The sequence below is a fragment of the Epinephelus moara genome, chromosome 5 (assembly GCF_006386435.1).
Source record: "Epinephelus moara isolate mb chromosome 5, YSFRI_EMoa_1.0, whole genome shotgun sequence".
NCBI lineage: Eukaryota > Metazoa > Chordata > Actinopteri > Perciformes > Serranidae > Epinephelus > Epinephelus moara.
In genome coordinates, this window is record NC_065510.1 from 12,737,944 (window position 1) to 12,757,154 (window position 19,211).

Sequence of the window (19,211 nt, forward strand, 5' to 3'; positions counted from 1 at the left end):
GCTATGCACCTGTTTGGCCTAAACTGGCAGCTTCAGGAGAGTGAGGGATATGGAGCATTTGAAAATGGAGGAGGGGGAAGAGATACAACTCCAAACACCTTCATGGTGTCTACAGACAATGGTGAGTTCCTACTTTATCACTTTTTTTATCCTTTCCTCTGACAGGAAAAGCAACAATGGATATGGGAAAAGTTGGCCAAAAGATGTTTGCTCCAGTTTAAGTTTCTTTACTGAGACCTGAAGTGTTCGTGAGGCTGTAAGGAGAAAGCCATTTAGCTTCAAACAGAAATTTAGAAATCACTCGAGGTGCCCGAGGGAAACCTCATCCTGCTGTAGTATTGAAATTTCACACATCCTCTCACTGCAGTACTGCGGACCACCCCCTGTCTGCTAATAATTAAATTCACATGCAACTAATATGCAGTTGTGATTTATGTCCAGTGCCAGTGCAGGAAGTAGTGTGATGTTGATTTACCGCAGCAAAAGTAAGAGCGCAGAGGTCACGGAGCAGGATAGTTATACATGGTGTTTGACTATGTAAGTGGAGGCCAGGTTCACATATATCATGGAAAATCAATTCACTATAAACATATCTGCAAAATTCATTGGCACAGAACATTGTCTGATATGTAGATTTTAAAAAACGTGCAGCGTTATGTTTCCTCCCAAAGGGTTTTACATAATCAGTGTATTTGAATTTAATTCTTCGTAGAAATGATTGCCAATAAACACTCCCTCTCTGCATCCTGTCAGGTAATTCGAACACTATCGACTTGAAATGAACACATCCTTTCACAGTATAGCCTGCAGTGTTTACCTGATATTACCATCTGCCAGTCAGCAGAGTATCAGAGGTTAGAGAGTCTCTGACTTGCTTTGTTTTCCCGAGATGTGCGCTTCTGTCTGTCTTTTGCAGATCAAGAGGAATAGTGAAATGTAACATGTAAGCAGCATGAAATAGTTTAAACCCAGACATTTTCACTGCTCATGTTTTTTATGCCTCCATTGCCGGAGGCATAATGTTTTTGGGTTGTCCGTTCATCCGTAGGTCTGTCCCATTCTCATGAACACTGTATAACAAGAACGCTTAAAGGGGATTTTCTTTAATCTGACACAGAAGTCCACTTGGGCTCAAGGATGAACTGAAAAGATTTTGGTGGTCAAAGGTCAAGGTCACTGTGATTTCACACAGCATGTTTAGTTGAAAATTTCACACAGTTGTCTAATAGGATCATAATGGCCATTACTCAACGTCATAACTCAGGAAGACGAGAGGAGACATTACGTCAGATACTGAATTGGTGATCTTGGGAGCCCATGTTGTACTCGGCTGATTGTATAGATCTTTGGCGGGTTGACGATGTGTGTGAAGCATCCACGTTTTAGACTTTGTAGCTTCTCTACAGCAACATCCATATTTGAAACATTGTCAACTGTAATGGCTACGTATGAGTCTGGATAGTCGTAAACTGGCTGCCGAGGCATAAAACCGCAAAGGCAGTAATTCTAGTCCGTTAACAATTTGAAGTTTCAGTTTACTGTCACTTTTACAATGATGGGATGTGTCCAATTGGGTTAACTGGGGCATTTTGTAACAACAGCACAAGGTTTTAATGAACCCAGATGCTTTTAAATTATTACAGAACCGTGGCAGTTTTGTAGTTATGATTCATCATGAAATATAATAGTAAAATGATTCTTTGTTAATAATAAAATAACCTCACCACTGCACAATGCACAAATGGCATCAGTAAAGTAAACATTAGAATGTAGGAAATAAAAGAAAACATGTGAAAGCACATAGGCACCCTTGGTTTATACACACACACTTTTTATACATATGTTCGCTGTTGTCCAGGTTGTTGTTTACAACGACTTCATATCTTATATATAAGTTTGAATAATGTGCTCTGTCATTTATTTAGTGTTTTCACTGGGAGTTTATTTATGTACTCTTGCAGGGAAAAGAATTATCTTTGAATTTGCTTATTAGGTTTTATTAATATCTTAAGTCACCAGGATTTACCATTGGGGGACACACATCTCCAGCAGATTCAGTTTTGTAGTATTAATATCGCTCTTTTCAGTCCAAGTTTGTCCTTAGGAGCTCTTTCCTTTATTCTGCAGCTTCTACACCTACCCAGTTTTCTCCTGACTGGGCTTAAACTAGTTTCAAGTTACAGTAGTTGTCTGATTGCACTTGAGTGTCCCTGAAGTGGTACTCATCAACATTATCTGTTGGTAGACTCCTTCAGTGGGAAGTACTGTGTCAGGCTGGTGAATCAAGGCACCCTCAAAATGCTCCTGTGACTGACTTTTACACAAATTAAAGTGCACGAGTTGTGCTGTAACATCAATAAACAGCTGGTGTTATACAAGATAATACTACAGATATTACTGTACTGTATGTACCTACACGGAAAGAGGGACACATGGCACAGTATCTTTTGCTGAGGTTTGTTCCAAGACCCATCAACTTTGTCTCAATACAAAGCCGTCGAAATCCAGCACTTGAGCAGTGACTTGCAGCGTCAAGCGACACTGACGAAAAAAGCCATCCTTTAATGTTGCCATGATACACAACCAGTCACCATTAGAGTTTAACGGTGCTCTGCGGCATCAGCGCGAAAAGGTGGCGGGACAAGAACGAAAGTTAAGGGTAAACAAGTCCAAGTAGGGCGGGTGGGAGTGGTGATGGACGGGTCCAACAAACACCGACTTTCACCCAGAAGAGCGGTGTTTGCGTCCCGTAACATTGTAAAGGCATACCCTGTTCTTTTTTCCTAAACCCAACCCTGTGCTTTTGTTGCCTAAACCCAACCCCGTGCGTTAGTTGTTGGAGGACAGAAAAACGTGACGTGGACATGGAAGTTCCATGACCAATCAATGATATGTGACGAAGTTGGAGTGAGAATGTGAGCCAGCTCAATTGACAGCCCTCAGGACACCAGACTGTCACAAGTGATGTCCAGGACACAACTTTGAGTGGTGTGTGTTGTGTTGTAATGGTGTAGATGTGTGCTTTTGCATCAGATGTGTTTTTCTTTAAATGCGTAGAATAGCCTGTATTTTTTTTTCTTCCTAACAGACCTGCCAGCTTTTCTTTTTTATTAAATAACCTCCCAATTGCCATATGAACTTGAAGCTTTCTCAGGAGATAACTGACGCTAAAAAAAGAGTAATAGGACTGATGGCAGCTTTCCCTCATGGGTCAGATTGAATTGACTGAAATACATTAAAAGCAGAATATAGTTCTTACTCTCTTGAACACTGTTAGTCCTCAGTTGCTTCTGAAGAACTTAAAAACAAAATGGTCTGCTCCTGCTATGACATTGTGTGTGTGCGTGCGTGCGTGCGTGCGTGCGTGCGTGCGTGCGTGCGTGCGTGCGTGCGTGCGTGTGAAACAGAGAGAAAGCCCATTCATTACAGCAGAAAAAAGAGAGGCCAGTTGTGTATTAGAAAGAAAGATGGATGTAAGCACCTTTGAGCTCGCCTTGAAGACTTGTGTCATATGTTGCAGCTCGTATTAGTTTAACAAATGCGCTTAACGTCTAGAATGTCACACACAGACACACACACACACACACACACGCATGCACGTCTGAGTCAGTGTTGGTTTACTGCCAAGGTTTAAGCTGTTAAAGTGAAGTGTTATGAACAGGAAAGGCCTATGATATTACAAACTGAACAGTGGTGGAACAATTCCAGCCCCATAAACACACCCTGGGCATAAACTAAAGAAACAAAGAAACTAAAAAATAAATGCAGGTCTGTTTGGGTTCAGTCGCAGTGACAAAGGTCTGGTTCCCTTCTGAGATAACTGTGAGGGAAGTATTCAAATTTACCATGGCTAGAACTTCACCCAAACCTTTACTAAATTGAAATTCAACCCATTCAAACCCATGGGATAGTAACTTTTTCATAGGCGTGTTGCTTGACAACATGTTGGAGAGTTATAGCTGAGACGGTTAAGTCAGTTGATGTGGCCTTCGATGTCTGAGTTAGCCATGATACAAGCAGACAGTACAGTTTGAATATTATGGTAAAATGCGTTGCCATCAACCCAAAATGTCTCTGATGTTTTGGTTAAGAGCCCACCAGACACCTTTGTACAGACATAGCATAAGCCTTATAAAGACAGAGCACAAAGTGAGCCTTTTCAGGGATTACACACTGAGGCATCAATTCAATTGTCTCAAGGCCATGTGGCCAAAGAGTCCCCAGGATATCTAGGACAGTATTCACTTAGCACAACCTAGTAGGTGAAGCAATGTTATTTATGAAAGCATGTGTCTATATGTGCGTATAATCAATGGCATTTTTGCTGTTTTCATTACAAATAACTCAAAAACATTTTTAAAGTCAGGCCAAGAAAATGTCTAGTGACATAATAGTGACTCCACATAGAAATTTGGTGTTCAGATTTATTAAATGTGTGACGTGAGGTGTGTTGGTGGTGTGTCTTCCTCAAGCTCGGGTCCTCTTCCAGAAGCTTTGGAGTTTTAGGGTTCTGCACAGTATCTTAGCTGTTCCTAGGACTGCACTCTTCTGCACGGAGACCTCAGATGTTGTATGGGGAATCTGTAATGTGAAACTAACCAAGGACATTTCTGAACTCTGTTTTATCCCTTTTTCCCTCTGCAGGTAAAATGTTTCTTCTAGAGAACAATACCATAGACACAGGAGAGGTGGATGTGGGGAGACGAGCCATACAAGATGTCCCACCAGGTGAGTTACACAGGCAGACATGCACACATATAAGCCTGTGATGCCACTTTGTAAAGACAGTATAAAGTTTTCCAAAAAACAAAAAAGCATAAGACGCTTAGTCCCGAGTTTATAAGGTGCCCTAAGCTAAAACTAGTTGATTGAACTGTATGATTCTGTATGATTGAACAATATGATCTATGATTGTGGCCACCTCATTTAGATCACTGGGGGTAGAATACAAAACCAAAGTACCTCTCTGTGTTGAATGTGTTAATTGAATGTGGGGCTACCATAAATAGGCACTACAACAGACATCAGCCATATAGTTTTACTATAATAGTTCATAGTATCGTAGGATATAATGTTCTCCATGAGGTGTGATCATTAATAATGTGAAGCTGACTTTCAAAGCATTTTGGTGGTATTGTATAATGACATTATTATGTACATAGTGTTTGAGCCTCTCTAAATAATTTTTCAGTGGTTTTAAAGATTAAATATTTAGCTGTTTGCAATAGAATTAATTCTGATGTTTAAAGCGTGGAACATATTTATATGTATACTGCATAATGCCAACAGTGCCAGGAGATAAGAATGTACAGCAGATGAATAATGAATGTCATCACAGCAACGCAGAAACTCAATGTGTTTTTAGAAAGAAAAAGTGGAGTGATAATCTAATATTTGAAATATGAGCTGAAATATGAGTGTTGTTATCTCCATGACTTTTTCATTTTGTTTTTATGTAAGCATATTGATTTATATATGGTGCACAGTGGGAATATTCTGAACATGTCAAGGAGTGTTTAAAGATTTGAATTTCTGATTCTGACTTTTGTTTGTTTGTTGTTTGTTTTTTATCCAAGGTGTGTTTTGGAGGTCTCAGCTATACATTGACCAACCGCAGTTTTTGAAATTCAACATCTCCGTCCAGAGAGATGCTCTTGTTGGGGTGTATGGACGCAAAGGTTTACCACCCTCACACACGCAGGTTGGTTGCACAAACAATTACATGCTCATTTTTTTGTACAGTTCAAGCAAGTTAAAATTAAGTTTATAAAGTTTATGATGAAGAAACTTCAAGCAAAACCTACTTCTTTCAGGGGCGTTGGTAGCTTAATGGATAGAGCAGGTGCCCCATTTACAAGGCTGTTGCCGCAGCGGCCCAGGTTTGATTCCAGCCTGTGGCCCTTTGCTGCATGTCATGCCCTCTCTCTTTCTCCCCCCTTCACGCTTAGCTGTCCTATCAATTAAAGGCAAAAATGCCCCAAAAAATATCTTTAGAAAAACTTAATTCTTTCAGTCTGGAGGCCCCTTCAGACTTAAATATTGTCCAACATTGGATTTTATAAAACTATACATGCACAGATTTGATTGGCTAATTAGCATCATGTGCAATGACTTAAGGGTTGGACAAACTTTACACATTGATTGTAAGTGGACAGATGTTGGCACGTGGTTCCATTCCTAGTAAAACTGAGGGTCCACGCCAGCCCCCAGCACTAAATGGGAGGGCTGGGAGGTGAGCTTGCCGTCCTTCTACTGCCAACACCAGGTGAAACTAAAGCTTAGAAGTGCTGCTGCATCGGGAAAACTAACTTCATTATGGTGCGGCAGCTGTGGCTGGATTGACCGCAGTGTTTTGGGCTGGACTGAAGTCAGCACACTTGCTATGCGGTATAGTCTGCGCATTACATGAAAGGGCTGCACATGAACGTCTACATAGAGGTCCTTGTGGACACTTGCAGACATGGGTGGATGACAACATTTACGGCATGCAGACCAAAGCGGACCCATACAGACACATGGAAAATATGAATTGGCCCTGACAAGACATGCAATTAATCTGAGTCAGTTAGAGTTCCCTGGTCAGCTAAACCAGTGCCCTTAAGGCTAGAAATGCAGCGCCAATTAAAATAGCAATATTTGTGATTCTCAATAACTTGTTAGGGCTACAGTTTTCTGCTAAGGGGCTCAAATCACCAAGCACCACCAGCTATAAACTATGTGAGCACACAAGGTTAAACTCCCAACAGAGCCATATCTGTGAGAAGAAAAACTGAAGGAAGCTTGTGCAAACCAGAGAGGAATCAGTATTCAGGACAGTTCAGCATGAAATAGATGTCATGGTAAAACTAACACCACCGTGGGTCATGACACTGAGGGAGGGTGTTGTGTGAGAAAGAACAATATGATATGAAAAAGAAATGGGCACAGTTGTTCACAGAAGCTAAGGCAGCACCTGAGTCTACTGCTAAATAAACACCCTGTGTTGAAGATGGGATTTAACCAGCGCAAACTTGAGCAGAAGCTTGAGCAGTGTTCTCATCTGTGTCCCCAGAATGAAATCTTATCAAATCAGATCTCTGACACAGTGTTTAAGGATGCCTGTCCTCAACCATCCAGAGTCCTCTGGTCTCTCTACTTTTAACAAATACCAAAAGTGATGAAAAAAAAAGTCCACCTCCCAAAATGTCAAAACCCCAAATCCCTTTTGCAACTTTGCAAGTGTGTCTAGGTCAAGCACTTTATGGATCCATAGTTAATAATGAAGCAGATAAGCTTCTTACAAACCTAAAGTACCCTTTTACTACACTTACATCTCTGAGTGATGAATCATGTCTTCTATCAAGGGACTAATCCACTTATCTGTAAAAGACAGCTTCATACAATGCCACCCCTATCACAGCTCAATGTTAGCACTTTAGATAATAGACAATGGTGTGTGTGTGTGTTTGTGTGTGTGTGTGTCTGTGTCTGTGTCTGTGTGTGTGTGTGTGTCTGTGTGTGTGTGTGTGTGTGTCCTTGTCATAACCCAATCCATCTAAGTTCCTCTTTTTTTCTCTTAGTGTTGATTTTCAGTGTTGTCAATCTTGTGTTACAGCTGTTTTAGCTCAGAAAAATATAAAGTCAAATTTCTGGGTGAAGTATTAAAGCATTTTCTGAGTAACTGAGCTAATATGAATATGTTATTGAGCTCATAACCACATGTTATGCTACTCTAAATTACTCTGTGTTCATTTAATTTTGTGATTAGAAGGTTCAAACGTTTTTAAAACAGCAACAAACTATCAACAAGTAGACAAAATCATTTAAGATACAGTTGGTATTTGCCATATATTTGCTGAAACTGTCACTATATTCTGAAAGACGTACGTGAGACAAATAGTATGTGAAAAAACAATCATGTCCCTCCTTTCCTACTGCCTTTAATGGCATTTGCTAGAATCAGAACACAGCACGTTCAACAACAACCAATCACTGTGCTGTGTGAACGTAATAAAAGTTTCAGCAAATATGAAAAAGGTTATTTTTTATAAAAGTTACCCACTGTAGCCTTAAGATCAACTTGAATCATAATGTCACTACACCAGCTAATTTATAATCCCAGTGAAACTGAATTTCGAGTGTCTTTAGCTTCTGTTCTGTGTCGCATTTCCCTGTGAAACAGAATATTTGAACAGTGCACAGTTACAGGAGGGATTTAAATCAAATTGTTTGCATTTGATCGAAACAATAAAAAGGGGAGAGTCCGCTGCTGAGCTCACTGTTGGCTCCATACACTGAGACATAAATGAATCAGACCTCTGCCACATTGTTTTGGAAATGAAATCAAAGGTTTTGCCTGCTGATATCTGAACACACATCTTTTCCTGTCTTTTTTCATATTGTTCTGTTAGCTAGCCACTACGTCCCAAGTGGTGGGTTTTATGTGATCAGTGTGGCTCAGTAGTCGCCCCAAAGTCTCACTTGATTGGATGACCTTTTGTAAACACACATGAGTGCAGGATGAGTCATCAAACATCTGAAACTGTTTAACCTGGTTGAACAGAAAGAGAAAAGACATGGATTTTGATGAGATAATGATGAGTTAACACAGGAACACAGGACTAAAACTGGGAAAATGTATTTTTCATTTCATGGGGACACACAATCTACAACATCAGGACTTAAGCTTACAAGCCCATAAATATGTCAAGCGAATTTCTTTGAAACCCACCCATTAATGATTGAGATACCTCTTAATGAACTAAGGTGTCTTATGTGTTGATGGTGTTGCTGGATAAAAGGTGAGAGGGGTTCCAAATCCACATTCCTCTTGAGGTCATACATAATCTTAAAACACTTAATTGAAATCTGGATAGTTGTTAAGGTGGACTGACCACCATTGCTATCCCTAGGCCTTGCCACTACTCTACAGTAATGTTGTCTTCTATATTTTTGTCTTCCAGTATGACTTTGTGGAGCTGCTGGACGGCAGTCGCCTCATTTCCAAAGACAAACGAGCGCTCAGTGACACCGATGCAGGACATGCACACCCAGCTGGTGCACACGAGGAAGAGTCTGGAGTAGGAGCCCGACACACTCGCTCAGTGAACGTGCACGAAGCCGGCTTCATCCAGTACCTGGACACAGGAATATGGCATCTGGCATTTTACAACGACGGACGCAACACAGAACAAGTCTCTTACAATACCATCGCCATAGGTGAGACAAAGCAGTGTGTTTGTAATAGAGTGAATGCTGGATGTCTTGTTGGATTGGTCAGTTATTGTAAGTGCACTTCTACAGTACACTCAGTCCATTTTTATTGTTGCCAGGCAACCACGGACTCACCTCCTTATTGTAACCTTACTGTGTAATCAATCTAATGTTTATTTATTTATTTTAGTTATTTGACACTAATTAGTAGCTACTTCCTAAAATGGACAGGCAGAGGGTACTCGCTGTAGCCCTGGTTGAGGGTGAGAGGCAGTCAGCAACTATTTTTTAGGGCACAAGGAAACTGAGATCTGTGTGGGCACATGAGACCCTAAAAAAGAGGGTGGATTACAGGGAGTACCTCCAGTTGGTCCAGGAGCTTCACTTCGATGGTGGCCATTTCCAGGCATATTTTAGGACGACTCAGGGGCAGTTTGACAACCTGCTGTCTCTTCCGAGCCGTATAGCTCTGGGTATCCGGCAACCACTACCACCAGTTTCTCCTCCATTGTTTACCAACTGTAAACTTGTTGTTGTGACTACCACAGAAGGCCCGCCTCTCATATCATCCGATTGGACTATGGGATAAAAGATGACGAAAAAAAGAGATGACGTGGGGCATTTTTCGACTCACTGAAGGTTTTTCAACTCGAGGAGTTCAGAGCGTTTTGGCAAAACCACCAGGCGCCTAGAGCGCAGAAACACGAGGCGTGTTGCAACGCAAAACCCGCTGGCAAAAAGCTTCATTCTCATTAAAATCAATTACAAAAAGGCGCCTCCAGCTGCTAAAACGCTTTCTGTGTGATCAGGCACTTACACCCCTAATGTCTAACTAGTATGTACATTGAAAGGCACAGTATAGTATTTAGTCACTGTTAGAAATTTTTTGGAACAATTGGAATTTCTGCCTGAGATGTAGTGTGTGTGTCTGTGTGTGTCTGTGTGTGTCAGTGTGTCTGCGTGCAGGAAACTGCCACTTAGGTACGGCAGAGAGCCAGCAATGGTGTGTGATAGAGAGAGAGAGAGCGAAAGAAAGGCAGCGGGGTAATTGGATGTTAGAATGTGTTGATTGGACTGACTGGCTGTAACTACGGCAACCACAGAGGAGCGGTCTGTCAGTGTTGTGTGCATGCATGTGTGTGTTATTTTGCAAGATGTACAGTTGCATTTCCAGCCTACCCAATTACCTCACACCCTTACACCACTCTCTCCCTCCCTCTCTCTGTCTCCCTTCCTCTCTCCCTCTTGATCAGAGTCGATTATGGAGTGTCCTCAAAATTGTCATGGAAACGGAGATTGTCTCTCAGGAATATGCCACTGTTTCCCCGGATTTCTGGGGCCTGACTGCTCTCGAGGTAAACACACGTACGCCCATTGTGAGGCTGTAATTGTTGGGAGATAGAGTCATTTGTCATTCATGAACATGGACAAAGTCGTTTATTAAATATGAAGACTCTGACTAATTGAAATTTTGCGAGGTTAAGGGGAACTTTCAAGGCTCAAGTGTCTGATTTAGTCATTACTGATTCATCTCCCTTCATGTGTTTCGTCCAGCTGCCTGCCCAGTGCTGTGCAGTGGCAATGGCCAGTATTCCCGTGGCCGCTGCCAGTGCTACAGCGGGTGGAAAGGCACCGAGTGCGACGTGCCAGCCAACCAGTGCATCGACATCCACTGTGGAGGACATGGCATCTGCATTATGGGTGCCTGCATCTGCAATACTGGTTATAAGGGCGATAATTGTGAGGAAGGTAAGACTAATTCCCTCCAAGAACAGACACAAAAAGGCACATTAGTTACATATTATTTTATTGGCAGTATTTAGCCCACTTGCTCTGCATCATTATCCATCACTGACATGCTGGAATTTGTTGAAGACATTACTACATAATTAAATGTCAACATAAATAATTGATTTAGCACACATTTATTGCTACCCATGACATTTACTTTTGAAACACAAACACCCGTGCAATTTGTGATTATTGGATAATTATTCATAATCGGTTTTACTTGCAAATATTGCTCTTGAAGACCTTACAGGACACCTAATAAATGTCATATAGTATCAGATGGATAATTGAACTGTTTGTTATGTTAATGGGAGTGTTTTGGAAGATGTGGGGCACTGAGCTTGATTGTTCCTTGTTCGGCTTCAGTGCACATTACTCAGCAACTCACCTTTGATACAGCCTTGTGGTTTTGTGGCAAAATACCCCAATTTGTTAGCTCTCCGGGTTTAGAGGGATATTTTGCTGCTCTGTGAAAAAAAAACATATCCGAGTGGAAAAATGGTGTATAATCCCAATGAGAAAAATGGAAGGTTTTGTAATTCACCTCATGTTATGATCTTTCTCTGCACAAAACATGTACTTGTCGCAGGTACGTGCTATGTACTGAGGGTTAAAAGCATTTTATAGACTTTACAAGCTAATAATCCCGCTGACCTGCATGTAAATATCAAAGATCCCCCCTCAAAGTGCAGCTGCTGACAGGTAGTCTGTTAAAATAGCGTAACTGCTACATGGTAAATTAATTTCCTCTAATCTCTCCGTCACACGCATACGTACACACATACGTGCATACATGGATGGTTAATGTCAAATTGCTGACAGGTAGTTGGCTAGGATGGACTTCAAGCTGTTCGCTACACTAATTTAATCTGAATTGATCAATACTAATCTGCTATTTGCTGGTTGGACACACCTGCGCACACACACACACACACACACACACACACACACACACACACACACACACACCTACGCAGACATGCTACAAGACAGGTCAGGTTGACACTCATCTCTGTACACACTCATCCGAGTGTGTACAAATGTAGACACAAAAGTGTGCATGTGCTGTTTTTACATATATTGTCATACAAATATGCAAAGACATATCACAGCAGACAGTAACCAGATTAGTTTCAGATTAGTTCAATCCTCAATCACACTAATCCTTAGTGAGTGAGTATATGAGGGAGAAAGAAGGAGATGGTGAGAAAGAATTTGCCCTGTACAACAGAGCCTACATTGCACGTGTGCATGTGTGTGTGTGTGTGTGTGAGTGTTAAATCCCATTTACAGCTGCTGAATCTGCAAATTATTGCAACGATGCCATGTTAGATTTCTATGAAGAATATCACAGTTAAAGTATTGTGAAGAGCAGCACTGAAAGAGTTAACCTGCACATAGAGGAGTGAGGAGAAGCCTAGAATTGGTTGTTGAGTAGCCTATTAAAGAGGCTGGGGTTCAGGTGTGAGTCCCCTTCCTGACCTTCAGCATCAGAACAATGAGCGCCTTTGTGTGACAGCAGTTTGGTTCCATTAATATGCAAGTTGTAAGCCTTGTAGTGCTGTTGTTGAATGTAAATATTTGGAAATATCCCTCTTACAAATTATACTAATTCTCATTATATCGTCTTTAGTTAACCATGCATATTGAGTTGATTATATATCAAAGATTAAAGGACTCACATTGCACGTTTTGTTCCCTTTATTCAGATAAAACCAGTCAACTAACAGTCATTATCACCAATGTTCAAACCCTGCTATAAAACTGTCAGTCAGATCTATTCATCTCCTGTGCTCCTTGTGTCTGACTTCACAGCCAAAGTGTTTATTGTCTCTTTGAAACTAGTGCAATCCTGCAAGTGGTCCACAGTATTTTACACAGATGAATAATCATTTGCCTGTGCAAGGAAAATCTAACATACATTTTGCATTATTTTGTTGAAAGAATAATGTTCAGTGGCATTATAGCTCTGGTTTGGTTGTCCAAAATTTGCTTGACTTTGTCCACCAGCAGCTCCTTCTCTTTAGCTCCTCTCATTCAATCAGTTGGTCTGCCGGAAACATCGGACCACAGTTTTACTTATGGGGTTGTGAAAATCAAGCTCAGCCATACAGACAAGCAAACCAAACACTGAGCTCACAGCAGCTGAGAACTGCAGAGAAGTGCATCTCAGTGTTACAAGCAGCCCATTTGATGCAGTGTCAGTATCAAAAAATATTGCTTTGATGTCATGTTACCCTCTCTGCATCTCAGAGATATGTCTAGAAGTTTGTGCAATAGTGTTATATACCTTGTGCAGATCTTTAATGGCAGCTAGTTCAAAAGGAATCTCACTGCTGGCATCAGAGAACCTTCCCACTATAAATATCATTAACTATTTCCATGCTATGGAAAAGATGACTCATACCTATTATAAAAGCTCATAACATAGACATAAGTTAAATGTTCATATTTTTAGTTATTTATTTTTTTATATTGCTTGCACCTAAACCCCTATGTAATCATCTCCACTTGTTTGTCCAATTAACAAATCATCCTTGTTGTCCTGTTGTTTTTCATCTGATGCTCCTGTGTTTAAGCTCCTCTAAGCATTATTTGTGTATTAACAATGGATTAAATTAGTGTGAAATCACCTACTCGTAGTTTTAGCATTTCCAGCTCATTGTTTTGTTTGGTTTCCATTTTCAGGCTTGTCTTGTCTAAGATCCCCTCTCAAAAATGGGATTTACTTGGATGCAAATTATTATTCAAAGAGTATTTCTGTGTGTCACGTGTGGAGAGTATCTGGTTTCTCTATCCACATTCAGTCTCGACCAAATAGAGGAACATGGGTAAAAAATGGACAATATTAACCTAGTATACAACTGCCATTTTTACTATGTTACCAAAATGTTTTAGTTCTTCCGAATTTAGTGGTTTGAGATAATGAATCTTCATTTCTCTTTAGTTTATTACATTAGCTGATCAAATATCAAATCACATTAGCTTTGAATGCAGAGTGTCCTGTTGTTGTGTAATGTTTTTGCATCAGATCATGGATCATCTTAGCTTTGATACACACAGGGCCGAAGGAGTATTTTAGAAATACTGTGGTCAGAACTGCTTCAGTGCAATCCCCCCTAATAAATATTTCATTAGCTACCACAAAAAAGGATGTCAAATTTTTCATTTCATTTTTCCCACGTTTGTATTACACTGATTAATTACATCATGATGCTCTCCAGTTTCAAAGCTTTAACCATACTGCAAGGATTATAATTCTGCTGGAGCAATACTAAATCATTCATTAAATTGAATTAATTGTATGTTCTCTTTAGAACGGTCATAATTAAAGATATTGAGTTTAAAAAACTGTCCTAATCAGCTTTAGAAGCTCATTATGTGCAATTTGTTTTTAGAATGTAAGGCACGACCTCAGTGAGAGATACCAGCCTTTAATAGTTACCTTGTAAAATCAGTCAATGCGGCACGAAATTTAAAACATTATAAAACTGAAAGTTTAATGTGTGTGTGTGTGTGTGTGTGTGTGTGTGTGTTTATTATATGACAATATGTACTCTTTGGTGTGTTATTAACTCCCCGTCTTCATCTCTCTGTCTACAGTGGACTGCATAGACCCCAGTTGCTCAGCCCATGGTGTGTGTATCCATGGAGAGTGTCACTGTCAGCCAGGCTGGGGCGGAGCCAGCTGTGAGATAGCCAAGGCCATGTGTCCCGACCAGTGTTCAGGTCACGGCACCCACAATGCAGAGACCAGCACTTGTACCTGCGACCAGAATTGGACCGGGCCCGACTGCTCTTTAGGTGTGTGTCACGTTTAATGTCCTGTGGTGTAACAATCTGTCGGTGTGTGGATTTTCTTCCCATGCGGTTCCTCTCTCTGTTCTTACACAGTCTCTTAAAAGAATAAACTTTGTTTTCATGGCATTTGTAAAAGCAGAAGTGCACCAAGCTTTAACGGAGTTAATAAAGTGCTCTATAGAATCATTAAGAGAGGATAAAGAAGAGCAGGGTCAGCATAAAATTAAAACAAAAAAGCAATTACATAGCAGAACATAATTAAGATAACAGGCATAAAAGATGGAATACATAGCTTGTAAAACAACTAGAGAGGCATAAGGTGATAAAACAAGTTGATTATGCAAAACTCATACCTGTAAACATGATTCTGAGGGGAGATTTAAAGCAAGATAGTGCTTCAACTAGTTTTACAGGCAGTGTACTTTTCTACAGCTTAGATACCCTGATGGCAAAAGCGTGTTCACCTTTAGAAGTTAGCCAGGAGTTTGAAACAGCCAGAAGAACCTTGCTTGAGGATATTACACTTAAACTTGTGAGGAGGTACAAGGTCAGTGACATAGCTCGCGGCAGAGCCATATTAAACCACAGTAAAATCAGTAACATCTCTAAATCAATTCTTAAACTATCCGGCAGCCAATGAAGAGACGCTAAAATAGAAGTATTATGGTCTCAAGATGACTTACACTGTGTTAGACACCCTGCAGCTGTGGTTCGTAGAGGCTGCAAACAGGAGAGCCGTCTCTTGACAGTGGGAAGAAGTCAGAGTACAACAAACTGGGCGACATGAAAAGTAGCAGAGATACATTTTTAAGGTCTTTGTAGATAAATAAGTAAGATAAAAATGTCTCTTTTTCAAGATGTTGCCATACCAGAAGACGTGACACAGCCGCCATTTTGACTTGATCACTGAAAGAGTTCAGAGTCAAAAAGAGAACTTTCCCTCTTCGTTTCTCAAGAGTTTCATAAAACATTGTGAAGTCTTGTTGTGTGGTACCACAGCACAACCTTGTCTCTTATAAATAACATTCATATACTCCTGGTGATAGCAAATATGCTTTGTAGAAAACATAATTGCACCTGGATTGCATTTTTTCAATCAAAATAGGAGACAATCGTGTGATGACATTCACTGTCAACCTTTTATTTGTCCCTACAACATCTGCTTCTCGCAATATAACAGCGTTTGATGATTTTAAATATATTCAGGAAACTCAAACCACTTCATTAAGGTTGTGACAAGACTGCGGTCTTGATTGATTGTTTAAAAAGTCAGTGTTTATTTGAAGCATGAGACAGGACATGTTTACTTTTTCGTTATTTCCCCAAAACCATCTTTCCCTAACCTTAGCCAAAGACGTTTATTTACCTCCATCTAACTACATGCAGGACGCCAACCCCAGCCTCAGTGTCTGTACTCTGATTTGTGAACCTAACCATCCACCCTGACTTCTCTTCAGTTTCAGAATATTAAATTCCCTAAATTGGTAAAAACATTGCCAGAGAGCATAACCTAGACAGCAAATGTTTCCAAATGTATTTGGCAAACCAAAGGGCTGCCTTTTTGACCAAGTCCTGTAAAACTGAATGACTCAGTACTCGAAGTTGTTAGTTATTGCATTCCCAAATGATTGATCACTGGCACATCATGTGACAGTGCCTTTCGAAATGCATTTGACAAAACAATAATTTTACCCTACAGATTACAGGAGTTTCTCGTCTAACGCTGCCTTGATCGTTTAGTTTGTTTGTATTGTTGTGTGATATTGGTGAATCTGAACTAATCCTTCAAAACACCAAAGTCTCACAAACAAACTAATCGATCGAGACCAAAAACTCCCACATTTTGTGAGGTAAAATGACTGTTTGTTGAAGAGTGCAGAGATGCATACAACAGTTTAAGTCCCTGGTCAGAAATGGTTGTCTGACAGCAAAGTAAAGTGGTGAAAAAGTTCTAAATAAAGTATACATTGAAACTGATGTAGATTTTTCTAGGTGGCTAGAATATATTTTGCTGCTGCCCCTTGCCCACAGCAGTACATTGCTTAGCTTCTGTGGTGGTACTCCTGTCTGTTTCTCCAAACTAGGGGGACTTCTACTGTAAGTGATACATCGACAATGGATAAGTACCTTATACAACCTCACTTGAAAAATTCCAAACTATCCCTTTACGGTCAGGGAAAGATCGTGGTCACGGTTAAAGGAAACCAAAATTGACTGTCAGTAGGAAATGGTAAACAAACAGCGGTCTCTGTTGTCACAGTCACATGCTTTGTTGACCCATTTTTCCACTCCGACCTCCTCCCTGAAGGCTTTTGCGGTGCTATAACAATGTCACGTTATGCCTGTCTCGGTTCTTGACGGACATGAGTCATAATTAACACTTCCAGAAGAGGTCGCTTGTCAGCAAAATGTAAACACAAGCAGCTTTTGGCATTTAAACAAATGACCAATGTTGTCTTTTCTTTCTGGCAAAGACAGTTTTCTATTTTGTGGTGATGTAGAAAGGGACTGAGATAAAGAGGGAATGAGACAGAGAGGGAGACAGCAAGACAAGTGACAGTGTTGATGCAGAAAAAGAGGTGAGATTAAAAAAAAGCTGGAGGAGGAATGCAGATCAGCAATAGATGGGTTGACATGAAAAACAAAGACAAGAGGAAAGAAGTGTATGTGTGTGTGTTCTCACTTCTATTTGTGTTGCCTTCAGCTGTTACGCTGAGTATTGTCTTGTCAGGAACATTAAACACACATCCAATTAAGTACCAATGTTTTGTAAAACACACACACAGGTTCACTAATGAAATAAATTACATACATGCAAACAAATACATGCACCATTTGTTATGGCTTGATCATGACCTTTTGTGTGTGACGGCACACAAAGACAGGTACAATTCTTGCAATGTCAGGATGCATATTATTTCACATGATGCATATTTACAGTGTCATTTATGATGGTTTATTGATGTTCCATAAACCAATAAATGCAGAAAAGAGATTGCAGTTAGTGTTATCTTTTCTTGTGTGTATTATTGTTGTTCTTTCTGTCTCTAACAGAGGTGTGTGAAGTAGACTGTGGCAGCCACGGCGTCTGTTATGGCGGTGTGTGTCGATGCGAGGAGGGCTGGACAGGAACTGTGTGTGACCAGAAGGCTTGCCACCCACTGTGCAGCAAGAACGGAGTGTGTAAGGAGGGGAAGTGTGAGTGTGACCAGGGATGGACAGGGGAGCACTGCAATATTGGTGAGTGGATTTGACACCACACACACACACACACACACACACACACACACACACACACACACACACACACACACACACTACAGGAAAAAAATGTACGAAGGAAAAGTGAGACCATGACTAAGCTGTTTCTCAGTATGCACAAACTTTTAATGACAAACTTAAATGTGTACTTCCACATGAAAGTGCTTGTCAATGGTTTCCCAAAAAATTGTGAAATGAGGATTTCTGGAAAAGCATATATTATGTGCTTTGTACAAATGCACTGAGAGGAAAGCAGTTTTTACCTTTGTGTTGCCAGATTGCACTGAAAACACACTAAAGTTATACTCTAATCTGGCATTACTTCATGACTCACTTACTTCAGTTTCCAGTAGGACACAATAAAACAGTAGCACACAGCCTTCAAGAAACCTGGAAGAAACTTGAGAATTGGTGGGTAGGCGAACCCTTCTTCACTGATAAGACTTGATTGAACCCGTGACAGATATATAACAGTGTTTTTTTCCATGGCTGCTGCCAGGGTGAGATAAGAGGAAAATGTTGCTGCTAATTATATGGATGTCCATGTTTGTGTTGGTTATTGTTGTCGCTCAATAAAACTGGAGCTACGATAGTGCCACTTGTGAAAATGAGATCCAGGTTGTAAAAAGCAGAGTTGTCCTTTAGAATCAGTCATGGTCGGCCATTTCACTGGGGAATGATATTAACTTCTTTTTTATTACCGGGGGTGAGCCCAATAGGCTGTGTCAGTTACCAACACTGCAAAAAGCGTATCAGGTCATTTCTGTCTGGAGTCACTCCTTAAAAGCTTGTTTTCTGAAAAGAAGTGAAAACACTGCTAGTGCAGTAAGAGAATTCCAAGAATCAAATTTGGCTGTTAAATATGAATACTTGACTATCCATTTCTTTTTTGCCATATAGAGTTTGAGAGTTTGAACAGATTTCATTCAGGGTGTTCAGGAGACACTAACATTCACGTCCTATGCGTGCTAACTGCGCTAACAACTGATTCACAACCAGGCAACATTTTTTGCTGACACTACACATTAAACCAAAGTCAGAGACTACATCGTATTAAGTTGCTGTGAGCTGTAAATTCACCACATTTGAGCAGAAGCTAAAGACATCCTTATATCTGTGCCTGATCGGGCAAAGCCTCTCTCCCTCCAAGCAGCTGCCTCCGTCTC

The 19,211-nt window shown here is 40.5% G+C and overlaps 1 protein-coding gene across 3 annotated transcripts in view; it reads left to right on the forward strand.

The window, feature by feature from the left end:
* LOC126390032 (teneurin-3) overlaps positions 1–19,211 on the forward strand; it is a 285,118-nt gene that overhangs the window by 161,253 nt on the left and 104,654 nt on the right. For all 3 annotated transcript variants that reach the window (XM_050044110.1, XM_050044111.1, XM_050044112.1), the window contains 8 exons: positions 2–121; positions 4,645–4,728; positions 5,577–5,701; positions 8,943–9,198; positions 10,446–10,547; positions 10,747–10,941; positions 14,587–14,787; positions 17,839–18,024. In XM_050044110.1, coding sequence (XP_049900067.1) covers positions 2–121; positions 4,645–4,728; positions 5,577–5,701; positions 8,943–9,198; positions 10,446–10,547; positions 10,747–10,941; positions 14,587–14,787; positions 17,839–18,024 — 1,269 coding nt within the window. The remainder of the gene's footprint in view (position 1; positions 122–4,644; positions 4,729–5,576; positions 5,702–8,942; positions 9,199–10,445; positions 10,548–10,746; positions 10,942–14,586; positions 14,788–17,838; positions 18,025–19,211) is intronic.